The sequence below is a fragment of the Hemiscyllium ocellatum genome, chromosome 1 (assembly GCF_020745735.1).
Source record: "Hemiscyllium ocellatum isolate sHemOce1 chromosome 1, sHemOce1.pat.X.cur, whole genome shotgun sequence".
NCBI lineage: Eukaryota > Metazoa > Chordata > Chondrichthyes > Orectolobiformes > Hemiscylliidae > Hemiscyllium > Hemiscyllium ocellatum.
The window spans coordinates 10,586,769-10,602,045 of record NC_083401.1 but is presented as its reverse complement, the minus strand read 5'-3'; the positions used below and the strand labels follow the sequence as shown (position 1 = coordinate 10,602,045).

General features: G+C 41.6%; 1 protein-coding gene across 1 annotated transcript in view; it reads left to right on the top strand.

The window, feature by feature from the left end:
• The window catches only part of LOC132817603 (sideroflexin-5-like), a 329,512-nt gene that overhangs the window by 269,341 nt on the left and 44,894 nt on the right, over positions 1-15,277 (top strand). The window contains exon 13 of the mRNA XM_060828111.1: positions 4,457-4,574. Within this exon, the coding sequence (XP_060684094.1) occupies positions 4,457-4,574 (118 nt within the window). The remainder of the gene's footprint in view (positions 1-4,456; positions 4,575-15,277) is intronic.

The window sequence follows — 15,277 nt, the reverse complement described above, 5'->3', positions numbered from 1 at the left end:
CTGTACTGCCACTTCTACTGGGTTTGTCCTGCTAGTGGGACATATCGAGGGATAGTACTGATGGTGTCTGGGACATTGTCTGTAGGGTGTGATTCTGAGTATGACTATGTCAGGCTGTTGCTTTTGGTATGAACTCCCAGATGTTAGTAAGGAGGACTTTGTAGGGTGGACGGGGCTGTTTCTGCCATTGTCTTTTCCTGTACATGGGTCAATACCGGGTGATCCATCTGGTTTTCTTTTTTTTGTTGATACTTCATAGCAATTCATACAACTGAGGAGTTTGCTATACCACTTTAGAGTCAAAGTCGAAAAGTGTGGCACTAAAAAAGCACAGCAGGCCAGGCAGCATCTGAGGAGCATGACAGTCAATGCTTTAGGCATAAGCCCTTTATCATTTCAGAGTCAACCATATTTCTGTGGGTCTGGAGTCAGGTGTAGGCCAGACCAGGTGAAGATGGCAGATTTCCTTCTCTGGAAGACGTCAGTAAGCTAGATGGGGTTTTCCAACAATCGATAATAGTTTCGTGGTCATCATTGGAATCTTAATTCCAGATATTCTTTATTGAATTAAAATTCCTCTGCCTGCTATGGTGGGAGTCAAACCCAGGTCCCCACAACATGAGCTGAGTTCCTGGATTTTTTAAAAGCTCTCTTTTTATCCACTCTGTTTTTACTAAAAACCTTATAACCTGGATGTTCAGCATCCAGACTTGTTCTGGTTTGAGCCATGCTTCTAATTATGCTGCTATATCATGTCTCCTTAGAGCAATTTATGCTTCCAGTTCCCTAGTTTTGTTCACCATACTCTTTGCATTTATATACATACAATTTAACTCTACCCTTAACTTTTTCTTGCCTGTTGGAAGGCAGCCATTTCCTTGTTCATTGTCAATGCTGAAGTGTTGCATCAATTCATTTACACTGTTCCCCATCTTCTCTCTTTTGCCGTTCTGCTACTTCCAAAACTAGGGTATTAGCCAACCCAAACCATTGCCTTATAAGTTTTTATCCATCCTCACTACACTATTTATGCTTCCCAGGATCTTACCATTCATCATATATTCCCTTGCCTTGTTTGTTTGTCCTGTCCCAATGCATCACCTCACACTAATGTTGATTGAAGTCCATTTAAGATATGACCAGCAGGTAATGAGGAAAGCAAATGAATTATTGGCTTAAGGGGATGAAGGGCATTGGAATATAAGAGTACCAAAGCTTTTCTAGAACTGTACAAGAGGCTAGTGAGACTATACCTGAAGTACTTTGAGCAGTTTTGATCCCTTATTTAAGGAAAGGTATTTCATTGGAGGCAGTTCAAAGTAGCATCACTAAGATGATCACCTTTTATTTACACATGCCGAGTCCTTGACACTGATCCAGCTTCCTCAGAACCAGCTCCCAGAGTGACCAGGATGTCTGACACAGCCAGGGCTGCCTGATTGAACCAGATTCACAGTCCCAGTCAGGAAGCAAAGTTGTACTCTTAATTGGTAAAGGTTCACCGCTATAGGTTCTCAGTCTGCCTGACGTCTTGTGCAAAATTAAAGGCTGGAGTCCGGGCCAAATTTTATTAAAGGCTGGTTGTACGATTGCTGATACAGCCACTGCGGTATCAACCTCCATGCAAACTGGATGACCATTTAACCAAACACTTAAGTTAATTGGTACGGATTTTGATGTTGCTAAGCAATTTAACGAGATGTAGGTGGACTTTCCATAAGCATGAACGCTCCTGGGCACTGGCCTGTGAGTTATTCAATTTAGGACTAATAGGACCCTTTTGCTGACTCGAGTCCGCATACCAGCAACTACTACAATGGCTTACCAGCCTGGATCCTCAATAAGCTTTAACCACAAACAAAAACAGAAATCGCTGGAAAAGCTCAGCAGGTCTGGCAGCATCTGAGAGGAGAAATTAGAGTTAACATTTCAGGTTGAGCAACCCTTCCTCAGAACTGAAATTGTAACCATTTGGCCAAGACTTAGCTTTGTTTTGAGATTTTGCTGTTGCCTCCACTCAAGTGGTGTTTCCCAAGCTTAGTCCGACTGGTGAGAGTGTCCACTTTTATTGGAATACTTTGCAACTTCCTGCTCCACTTGCCACATTTTCCAATGATAAAGACAGTTGTAGTATCTGTTTGAAGTTCAGTTGGATTTTTGTATAATTACGTTATTAATCCCACATATCAGACAGTCTCTAAGCACCTCATTAAGGGTTGAAGCAAATTCACAGACTACTGCCCATCACCTGAAGTTAGTCAAAAATCCTCATGTAGATTTCTCTGGTTCTTGAATTGCCGAGTAAACGCAATGATGTCTTAGATGGGGCTTGGTGTCACACTATTCCCTAACTATATGAGTTAAGTTTTGAAAGGTTTTAGTATCTGGCGCCTTAGGGAAAGCTAAGCTCCTAATGGCACAAAAAGCTGCAGCTTCACAGGCTGTCAGGAGAATTTCTCGTTTCTTGCCTGCCCCAGTGTTATTTGCCCAGAAAAAGTAATGCATTCTTTCCACATTCTGGACCCAATCCTTATCGATGCAGGGTCAAACAAGTCAAGCTTCTCAATGAAGGCATGATGTGAGAAACGCTTATCCCAATTCAAAATCAATTGTTGTGACCAAGTTTCTTCAGGATTATGCTTTACATTTGCCACGTCTGAAATAATGTTTCAGAGGCCCCTACCCCATCACCAAGTCACCCTTTTTTTTACATATGAACAGCAGTCCTTGACTATAGAACTGCCTCATACAGAGCTGAAAATGTGTTGCTGGAAAAGCGCAGCAGGTCAGGCAGCATCCAAGGAGCAGGAGAGTCGACGTTTCGGGCATGAGCCCTTCTTCATTTCAGCTCTGATCTCCAGCCTCTGCAGTCCTCACTTGCTCCTGCCTCATACAGAGACAGGTACCAGAATCAGTATTTTTGACACTCGACGTTTTTCATGTCAGCCAGGGCTCCTTGTTTGGATGAAATTAACAGCCAGAATCAGGGAACTTAAATTCCATGTTTGCAGCTGGCTGACTAGTTTACAATCACTGCAGATTTCATCTCATCTCATCCACTATAAAGTCTGCTGAAATCAAGAATACCTTCTCTCTCCCTCACTCTCTCTCTCTCTGTCTCAGTTCTAATTCATTCTTGTGCATTGTCAGCCTACTCCCTGATTTCTATACCTTCATCATTCTTTTCCACTGTGAACACAAATGCAAAATACTGTTTTAAAATTGCACTTCTGTCTTCCAGCTCCACACACACATTGCCATTTTAGTCCTGAATTGGTTTTACTTTTTCTCTGGTTATTCTCTTGCCCATAGTATATAAGATACCTTTAGGTTTCCCTTAAGTTTACCCACCAGTGTTTTCCATGTCCCCTCTTCACTCACCTAATTTCCTTTTGAAGTGACCCACTGCACTTTATATTGTCCTGTAGTGCAACAGATCATTTGAGCCTTTGATATCTACCATACGCCCTTTCTATTTCCTAATCCACTCCTGAACATGCCTCAGCACCCAGCGTTCTCTGGAACACTAGGCTGGTGTTCAATGATATTACCACTTTGCCATTGCACCCATCTGGCCATATATTGGAACAGTTTAAAGGAAGCTTTACTTTGTTTCTAACCCTGTTCTGTACATGTTCTGGGTGCATTAGATGGGGACAGAGTAAAGGGAACTTTACTCTGTCTAATGCCATGCTGTACCTGGAAGTGTTTAATGGGACAATACGAGGAAGATTTCTCTGTATCTAATGCTGTGATGTACCTGCGCTGGGGTGGTTAACGCGGACAGTTTACAGAAATGTATTCTCTGAAGTTAGAATAGACTCAAAGGAACTAGCTGTAAAACTTTCTTCCTATTTGCTGTATCCAGATGCTCATGATTTTGATCACCTCTACCTCTCAATCTTTTCCAAGGAGAATAAACCCAATTTCTCCAATCTATTTGTGTAAATTAAGTTCCTCATCCCTGGAATCATCTTCGTGAATATTTTCTCTGTCTAATGTCTTTACAATTTCCTAAAGTGTGGCTAGCAAACCAGGATGCAGTGCTGAAATTGAGGACAAAGCAGTATTCTTTGCATGTTAAACATAATTTCTGTGCTTTTGTACTTAATGTCCCCATAATAAGGCTGAGCATTCTAGATACTTTATTAATCACTGTTTCAACTTGTCTTGTCACCTTAATCACTTATGCACATTTCTACCCACCAGAATGAATCACTTCATACTTACTTGTATTAAATTTTATCTGCCACATTTCCACCCAGTCCATCAACCTGTCTGTCCTTTTGAAGTTCTACACTTTCCTTCTCACAGTTCATGATACTTCCAAGGATTATATCATCTATAAGATGCAACAGAAAAAAACAGGACAAAATTAGGGAAAATAGATAGCCTCCATATTTAAGCAATGGAAGGGAGGCAAGAATGATACTTACTTTTTTACCTTTCTATGCAGAACATGGATACTCAAGCGACATCCAAGATTGACACTCCCTATGCATAGTCTTGTGTGCCTGGCCGCATTTGGATTTGCACTGCCTGTTGCCATCAGCCTCTTCCCGCAAATGTCAGAGGTCAGTAAATTTAAATAGTTAAGCTATCTAATTTTACTGCAAATAGCTACCAATGATGATTTCCTTGTGACATGCGATGCATCATGCAGATGGAGCTTTACTCTGTATTCTGTGCTGTACCTGTCATGGGAGTGTTCAATGGAATAGTGTCGAGAGCTGCTGTACCTGAGGCTGAATTAGTGGCCAATGAGATACTGACACCCATGAAACCATAATGCAGAATGAAAATAATTGTGAAATGCAGTCTTACTGAGATCACTGTTAATTAGGCATTATCAAACCAGTAATCCAGTGATAAAATGTTGCTCTCCACCTATCAGACATTGTATGACACAGTTAATCAGAACCTGTAATTAAACTTGCTTCACACTTCATTGTTCACAGAAAAGGGCACAGTATCTGAGACTGCAGTTATGATGAAGTGAGACTTCCGAAAAGCTGCCAAAATTGTCATCGACTTCATATCTTTTCCCAAAGATCATTAAATTCTGTCCTCGACCTGCACTTGTGTCCTCATTGATTTGTTGTATTGGCGCATTCTGCTATTCTTTCCCACCTGTCCACTGTTGATTGGAGAGTCTGGACAGGTTGATCCATATAGAAATCCAGCCTAACCTCTGATACCCTCCAAGCAGAGCTAGCGGAAATCACTGCAGCCTGATCACTTCTCACATCACCACCTGGTTTTAATTTGATGGAGTACATCAGTCAACCATGTGAACCTAAGCTATTACCATTATACAAGAGAGTAATGTGCTGCACCAGGTTTCTACTAAATAATGCAAACAGAGACTTAGCTGACTGTGTGTCACTCCTCAGCCTTGTGTTTAAGTGGTCTCACTCCTCCCTATGCCTGTAACTCCTCCCATCCACTAAGAAATGTATACCTCTCTCCCTGTTTCCATTCATGCTTGAAGTTCTAAATTGGAGAAAGGCCAATTTTGACGGTATTAGGCAAGAACATTTGAAAGCTGTTTGGGGGCAGATGTTCGCAGATAAAGGGATGGCTGGAAAATGGAAAGTCTTCAGAAATGAGATAATGAGAATCCAGAGAAAGTATATTCCTGTCAGGGTGAAAGGGAAAGCTGATAGGTACAGGGAATGCTGGATGACAAAAGAAATTGAGAGTTTGGTTAAGAAAAAGAAGGAAGCTTATGTAAGGTATAGACAGGATAGATCGAGTGAATCCTTAGAGCATAAAGGAAGTAGTAGTATTCTTAAGAGGGAATCAGGAGGCCAAAAAGGGGACATGAGATAGCTTTGGCAAACAGAATTAAGGAGAATCTGAAGAGTTTTTACAAATATACATAATTGCTAATATATATAAATGATCTAGAAGAGGGCACTTTGGTATGATCAATAAGTTTGCAGATGACACAAAGATTGGTGTAGTAGCAGAGAGCATAAGGGACTGTCAGAGAATACAGGAGGATATAGATAGACTGGAGAGTTGGGCAGAAAAGTGGCAGATGGCTTTCAATCCAGACAAATGTGAGGTGATGCAGTTAGGCAAGTCTTATTCTAGAGTGAATTATACAATGAATGGAAGAGCCTTGGGAAAATTTGATGGGCAGAGAGATCTGGGAGTTCAGGTCCATTGTACCCTGAAGATTGCTGCACAGGTGGATAGAGTGGTCAAGAAGGTATATAGTATGCTTGCCTTCACTGGACGGGGTATTGAGTATAAGAGCTGGCAAGTCATGTTAAAATTGTACAAGACATTGATTCGGCCGTGTTTAGAATACTGTGTACAGTTCTGGGTGCCACATTACCAAAAGGATGTGGACACGTTGGAGAGGGTGCAGAGAAGGTTTACGAGGATGTTGCCTGGTATGGAAGGTGCTAGCTATGAAGAGAGGTTGAGTAGGTGAGGTTTATTTTCATTAGAAAAAAGGAGATTGACGGGGCTACCTGATTGAGGTTTACAAAATCATGAAGGGCGGATAGAGACAAGCTTTTTCCCAGGGTTAAGGATTCAATAACGAGAGGTCACCCTTTCAAGGTGAGAGGTGGAAAGTTTAAGGGGGATACACGCGGCAAGTCCTTCACACAGAGGGTGGTGGGTGTTTGGAACGCATTGCCAGCAGAAGTGGGAGAGGTAGGCACGGTAGATTCATTTAAGATGCATCTGGACAGATGCATGAGTAGGTGGGGAGCAGAGGGGTACAGATGCTAAGGAATTGACTGACAGGTTTAGACAGTACATTTGGATTGGCTCGGGCTTAGAGGGCCGAAAGGCCTGTTCCTGGGCTGTAAATTTTCTTTGTTCTTTGTTCTAAATACATTGAGGACAAAAGGGTAACTAGGGAGAGAATTGGCAAGGCGGCCTTTGTGTGGAGCTGCAGAAAATGGGGGAAGATACTAAATGATAATTTTTCATCAGTGTTTACTGTGGAAAAGAATATGGAAGATATAGAATGTAGGGAAATAGATGGTGACACCTTGAAAAATGTCCATATTACAGAGGTGCTGAATGTCTTGAAGCAGGTAAAGGTGGATAAATCCCCAGGACTTGATCAGGTGAACCCTAGAACTCTGGGAGAAACTAGAGAAGTGATTGCCTCTTGCTGAGATATTTGTATCATTGATAGTCACAGGTGAGGTGTCGGAAGACTGGAGGTTGGCTAATGTGGTGCCACTGTTTAAGAAGGGTGGTAAGGACAAGCCAGGGAACTATAGACCAGTGAGCCTGACGTCGGTGGTGAGCAAGTTGTTGGAGGGAATCCTGAGGGACAGGATGTACATGTATTTGGAAAGGCAAGGACTGATTAGGAATACTCAACATGGCTTTGTGTGTGGGAAGTCATGTCTCACAAACTTGATTAAGTTTTTTGAGGAAGTAACAAAGAGGATTGATGAGGGCAGAGCGGAAGATGTGATCTATATGGACTTCAGTAAGGCGTTCAGGAACACTCCCTAGGACCTTACCATTAAGTGTATAAGTCCTGCTAAGATTTGCTTTCCCAAAATGCAGCACCTCACATTTATCTGAAGTAAACTCCATCTGCCATTTCTCAGCCCATTGACCCATCTGGTCATGGTCCTGTTGTAATCTGAGGTAACCCTCTTTGCTGTCCACTACACCTCCAATTTTGGTATCATCTGCAAACTTACTAACTGTACCTCTTATGCTCATATCCAAATCATTTATGTAAATGACAAAAAGTAGTGGACCCAGCACTGATCCTTGTGGCACTCCACTGGTCACAGGCCACCAGTCTAAAAACAACCCTCCACCACCACGCTTTGTCTTCTACCTTTGAGCCAGTTCTGTATCCAAATGGCTAGTTCTCCCTGTATTCCATGAGATCTACCCTTGCTAATCAGTCTACCATGGGGAACCTTGTCGAATGCCTTACTGAAGTCCATATAGATTACATCTACTGCTCTGCTCTCATCAATCCTCTTTGTTACTAGACAAATGGATTTCTGTGCTGTGAGTTTTCAAGTGCTTGCAGCTTCTCCTATTGATAATTTAAAGGGTCTGCATTATTGATGCTTCTATTAGGTTGTTGTATAAGCAGGTTTTTTTAAAAGAAAGTGGAAAGTAATGCATGCATTGACTGGTTTTCTTAAAGTTCTCTTTTATATCCCTACTGTCACTACAGGGTTGATTATTTCTATGTAGCATATAATAGGTGATTAGGCATACAATACCATGGTATAGCATGAGGAACTATGTTTGATTGATGGGAGAGAATAGCCTGGCATTCATGGACTATGAGGGGCCATGGGGCTAGGTAGAGGACATGGCCTGCCATGGAAAAGCCATGGAAGACCTTTCAACCTATTCCCTCTTGCACACCATGATTATTTATACACCATCTATGCTATTGTCCAACATAGAAACACCACCTCTCCCATCCCACCTCTTCCATCTTCCATCCCAAAGGCAGCACGGTGGCTCAGTGGTTACCTCTGCTGCCTCACAGCGTCAGGGACCCAGGTTTGATTCCAGCCTTGGGTGACTGTGCAAACTCCACACAGACATTCTCCCATGTCTGTGTGAGTTTCCTCCGGGTGCACTGGTTTCCTCCCACAGTCCAAGGATGTACCGGCCAGGTGAATTGGCCATGCTAAATTGCCCAGGTGTTTGGTGCATTTGTCAGGGGTAAATAGGGAAATGGGTCTGGGTGGGTTACTCTTCAGAAGGTCAATGTGACTTGTTGGGCCAAATGGCCTGTTTCCACACTGTAGGAAATTTAATCTAATCAAATGCATTCCCCACCCCAAACCCTTGCATTAATGTCCAGCATAGGGAACAATCTCCTCTATCACAAATCTTGACATTTGAGGAAAACCTGGATTGGTTGGGCTTGTACTGACATATGAGGAAAGACTGAGTCAGCTGGAATTTAGAAGAATGAGAGGGGATCTTATAGAAGCATTTAAGTCCTGATGGGACTGAACAAACTAGATGTGGAAGAATGGTCCCAATGTTAGGGAAGTCCAGAACTAAGGGTCACTGTCTAAGAATAAGGGGTAATCCCATCCAGGACTGAGATGAGGAAGAATTTCTTCACTCAGAGTTATGAATCTATGGAATTCTCTCCACAGGAAGCTGTAGGGGCCAGTTTATTAGATAGATTCAAGAGGGAGCTGGACATGGCCCTTGCAGCTAAAGAGATCAAGGTGTATGGGTGAGGGTGGGAATAGGATATTGAGATTGCATTGTCAGCCATGGTTGTACTAAATAATGATACAGGCTCAAAGGGCCGAATGGCCTACTCCTACACCTATTTTCTGTGTTTCCATGGTTCATGACACATCTGAGATGCTGTGAACCATGACTGTTAAATATTGATCTGTTTCAGTGAAAATTGCTAGGACATAATTATCCCACCATCCAGATCAGGTATACTTGGCAAAGACTCACAAGCAGGACCAACCAGCACCCTCAAAAGCACTCTAAAAAAACTGGAAATCCCAGGAATGAGTTCAGGAATCCCAGAATCAGAATCCATTCACTTTTTAAAAACATCTTGACTTGATGAAAATACCAGCTTTGTGATAGTTGTTTGAGGCAAAAGGAATGGAGGTAGCACACCATTCTGTTAAAAACATTGTAATGTAGTTTTATTATCATTGTGTGTTTTCTAATGTTTCCCTTTTACTCACTTAGCCTGATGGTGCTGATTCATTCTGAGCATCAGCTCCATGAGTTGCATTATCACACTTCACTTCACTGTAATGCCCATTCTTCAAATGAGGACAACAATAAGTGCTATGTAACTATGCATCACAGTTGAGACCAATCCTATAATCAAATTATATCGAACACGCATTCCTTCATTGGTCAGTTACTAAAAACATGAACCCTGTATAATTCCTCCCCTTCGAACCCCAGATGCTGAAGCCATGTGATGTTTGTGACTATTTCCAAACTTAGGACTTTCTGATAACCAAGTGCCATCCTTTAATCCAAACTTCAGAACCTCTTTTAAAGAAACTGTTTCACCATCAGATGCATGTTAATTAAAAATTCACTTTGTTTAATTACCTACTGTATCGTTACACTGATTCTGTAAAGCAGGATGTCAAATGCGTAACTGTACAGATTCTGTGTTTATTCAAAAGAATAAGAGTCACTCGCTGAGAAACCATATGGGGTTCCTGTTTGTTCAGCTGGGTTATACTTACGCAGTGTGCATCTCCAAGGACTTCCTGCTTATTCAGTAGGGTGACGGTCACTCACTGTGTAACCACATGAAGCTTGGTTAATTCACCCAGATTATGGCTCAGCAGCTCCAGGGAACGCCTCCTAATTTACAGGACAAGAGTTATCTGCTCAGTATGTACTTGACCTGAGAGTAATTGATGGACAGCATAGAGGGATATTTGCTCTGTATTCAATCCCATGCTATACCTGTCCTGGGAATGTGTGATGAGACAAAGTAGAATTCTGTGTGTAATCTATGGTGTATCCACACTAGGATTGTTTCATCAGATACTCAAAATCAGATGTTCTCCTGTCCCTACTACTAATGGTCCTCACTATCAAAGACATAATATTCACGCAAGAGAAATATTGAACCTATATTCACAATGGTGTCATTTCTGAAAACTGTCTCTAGATCTTTATGTTTCTGTACTTATTAAAATTCACACAAAACAAGCAGTTTAAAAAAAATTGCTGTTTGACGCTATCTCTACCTGGAGCAGCTGTTACAGAGAAAAACAGCAACAAACATTCACAGGCCCAGTCAGTGCTTCCTGATGAAAAGACACTTCAGAATGCTGTTTATTTAGCCTTTGGCCTTTCCTTTACACTCAGACACTACCCCGAGTGAAACCAGGTGTTTGCCAAGTAAGCCTCTGACAAGCAGGAAATCACACCAGTTAGCTTCCTTAAAAAATAGGTCCTTAAAATCAATACATATCTGCCTAGCAGCACACCTTTTAAATTAGTACTTATCTTTGGCAGGGTTCGGGAGAGGTCAGTAGCAGTATGTTGGAGGGAAAGAAAGGAGAAGAAAGAACGAGGGATGTGTGGGATGCTGGGAAGGACAGTCATTGTCACTACCAAGTCGAAAAGGCAGCATGTCAAGCAGACACACTGCTGGAAAGGTGATTTCATTGCACATTATGGTGAAGTGAACTGCAGCAAAACAAATTATTGGCAGAATGCTCAAGATGTTCTTATATATATTCCTCACAGGGTGAGGGCATCACTATCATAGTCAGCTTTTCTTGCACTTTCCCTATTGCCCTTGGGAAGGTGGTAGAAAGCTGCCTTCCTGAACCACTGCAGTCCATGTAGTGAAGGTACCACTCACAATGTTGTCAGGAGTTCCAGCCTCAACTATTCTGCCAGTGGTAACAGGAAAGGAACACATTACCAGGACCCCAGTGTCGAATGTCAGACAGCAGCGTCTGGAGGAGCAGAAAGGGTGAAGTCTACAGAGAGGGAACGGTGAACTTTTGAAGCTGTTTCAGTTTTAGTAATATCAATTTAATATTAATTTATTCAATATTTTACTATTTATACAATTTATTCCGAAATATATTCTATCGTCCAAGATCGCGCCGGAATGTGGCAACGTTGTCCACTTTTCACTGTACCTAGGTACAAATGACAATATTAAATTAAATCTAAAACTATTCAACTTTTATATCAACAATTTAGATGGAGGGACTGTATGTCTAGTAATGAAATTTACTCATGATACAATGGCTGGAATTCAAGTTGTCAAGAAGTTCATACAGACACTACAAAGACGTTTAGGTAAGATAGGTTAGTAAGTAAAAACTTGGCAGATTTAATTTAATTTTAATTTTATTTGATATTGTCACATGCACCTAGGCACAGTGTAAATTGGATAATAATGGAGTAACTTGTGGAAAAAACTGAACTTGTCCACACTGACAAGAACAGAGAAGTAGCATTTTATTTGAATGGAGAAAGATAGCCAGACTCTACAGAAAGATCTGAGTGTTCTGGCATAAAAAACTACAAAGAAAATCACATGGGTTCAGCAAATAATTTGGCAAAAATATTGAATTTTGGCATTTATTGCAAGGGTGGTCAAATTTGGATGACCAATGAAACTTGGGGGTTCAGGTACGTATCATTTTAAAATGCCACAAACAGGTGCAGAAATAGTCAGGAAGGCTAATGCAATACTGGACTTTATCTAAAGGGCTAGAGCATGTGAATTCGGATGTTATGCTGTAGTTAGAAAAAACTTTAGTTGGATCCCACTTACAGTTCTGTGAACAGATTTGGGCACCACATCTTAGGAAGGATGTTTTGTCTCTGGAGGGAGTACAATGCATGTTTACAATAATGATACCTGGAATTCAGGGATTAAGTATGATGAGGGATTAGACAAATTAGGCCTTTATTCTATAGACATTAGAAGGTTAATGGGTGATCTAATCAAGGTTTTCAGGATATTAACAGGAAAAGACAAAGTAGAGCAAGATAAACTGTTTCCACTGGTTGAAGATTCTGGAACTAGGCAACATAGTCTAGGAATTAGGGCCAGGCCATTCAGGAGAGATGAGAGCAACTTCTACACACAAAGAGCAATAGAGATTTTTCTTTGTCAAATGGCAATCAGTGCTAATTCAGTTGTTAAATTTAAATTTGAAATAGACAATTTTTTATTAAGCAAGAATATTAACGGATATAGCCCCAAGACAGGCATCTAGAATTAGACCACAGATCAGTCATAATCTTATTGAATTGTGGAGTAGGTTCAGAGGCACAGAATATTCTTGTCCTGCTGCTAATTTTTGTTTTCTTGTGACCCAGCAAAAATGAATGCAAAATAAGCCCAAGTCAGGAAGAGTGAAGCTCAGAGAGGATCTTTTAGGCAGTGGTGTTCCTGGAACCTGCTGACCATGTCTTTCTACACCCTTTTACAGTGTCAATAAAAAGCAGCCATTCCCCAAAGCCGAAGTGTCAATAATGAGGAGGTATAATTTTAAGGTGAAAGGGAGGAGGTTTAAACAGAATTTAAGGAAAACCTTTTTACACCCAGGGGGTATTGAGAATCTGGAATGTATTGCCTAGAAGGGTAATAGAGATGGATAACCTCACAGTCTTTAGAAAGTAATTGGCCAAGTATTTTTAAAAGTGCTATGGTTCTAGTGCTGGAAGCATAGACATAGAAATTAGGAGCACCAGTAGGCACTTGGGTGCTTCAAGCCTGCTCCACCATTCAATATGACCATGGCCAATCATCTAACTCAATACCTTGTTACTGCTTTCGAGCATATCCTTTGATCCTTTTAGTGTGAAGAACTATATCTAATTCCTTCTTGAAAATATTCAATACTTTGGCCTCAATTGCGATCTGTGGGAACAAATTCCACAGGCTCTGAGTGAAGGCATAGGAAAGTGGGACCCGTGCAGATTTAATGTAGCTGGGGCGGTACATACTTGATAACTGAAAGGCTTATTCCATACTGTATTGATTCTGGATGGTAGAGGAGGCAGGGAGGATTTCATAGTGTAGTTCACTTTTTTGGACTCATTCATCCAAGGTATTATTGTAGCAGTAATCAGAAGAAATTATTTTTCACACATTTAATCCTGTCTTACACTCATGATGGTTCTATAGTGGCCAGTCACTCTTCTGTACTTTATAAACTAAGTATTTTCTGTGCTGTCAGCAAGTGACCTTCAACATCTTTTGAGTTGACTTGATTTGATTTAGTTATTGTCATGTGAATCTTGTTACAAAATGCAATGAAAAGTGTTGTACCCTGTTGCCACTCTTCAGCACTATAAAACACAGAAAAAATATACTAAAACATAGAATAGAAAGGCAGAAAAATGAAGAAGTGAAGAAACAAAGTGCCCAACTTCACAGTCCTTCTTGTTAAGTGCTCCATCGTGGGCTCTGGGCCTTGTTGCCAGGCACAGGTGCCTTTTGCCGTGTCGCTGCCATTGGAACCAAAGTTGCCACTCTTCAGCACCATCTCACCTTTGCCAATGCCCTTACCATTATGAGTCCTTGATCGACCTCACTAATGTTAGATGCCACCGATACCGCACCGGCCCAAACCTGACTCCGTCACTGCCATGAGTTTGCTTCGGGCCCACATTCAGCTGCTGCTGCTGCCGCCACCAGGTCTTGTACTGTTGGCGTCAATCTGTATTGCTAGCTGGCTGTCCAATCAACTGCGTTAACTGGCCCTCATGAACTCTAGGATTCAGTAAATCACTGTAGAGAAGAGAACCGGCATTACCTGCTCTGGCTTGTGTGTGACTTCAGTGCCACACCATTGTAGTTCTTTTAATAGAATCTCTAAAGGGTGGAAACAGGCTCTTCTGCCCAACAAGTCCACACTGACCCTCCAAAGACTATCTCACCCAATTTCCCTGCCCTATTACTCTACATTAACCCCTGACTAATGCACCTAACCTACACATCCCTGAGCACTATGGGCAACTAGTATGGCCAATTCACCTAACCTGTACCCAGAGGAAACTCATGCAGACATGGGGAGAATGTGCAAACTCCACACAGACAGTCGCCCGATGCTGGAATCGAACCCGGGTCCCTGACACTATGAGGCAGGAGTGCTCATCACTGAGCCACCGTGCCCCACTTATCTTCCCCTGAAGTTATTATTAAAATTGTAGTCTCATGTCCTGACTGCATCATCACCTCCAAGGCAAATCACCACCACTATTTCAATGAGAAGTTGAAAAGAATGTGCCAACTATAGCACCAGTTATACATAAAGAAATGGTGCCAATCTGATGAAGCTATAGCACAAAACGACATGCTACTAAAAAGCAGAAGCAGCACGCTACAGACTGAGCTATGCAGTCCTGAGACAAACAAATCATATTCAAAGTCTTTTATCTTTTCATGGCTGGTTGGGAATGGTGGTGAACGTGGTGAATGATTAGGCAAGATTGAATCTGAGACGAAGTTCTATAAACAACCCCATCCTGAATATTAGCAAAAGACCAGGTTAGATGGTCACAACAAATGTTAGATGGATCTTACCAGACTCCTCCTGGGGTTCCCAACATCAGAGACCAGTCTTAAATCAATTTCACGTGACATTGAAAACAATTAAATGCACAAATTAGCTTGAGAAAGAATTGAGGAGGAATGACTGCTGAAGGCGCAGGAAGAACCACGGATGATCATTCTTTTAGAAGGAGAAGTGGAGACTTGGCATATGATGCTCAAAATGGTTCATAGCTTCCCAATGAAGTTGCTGTGGCAATATAAGAA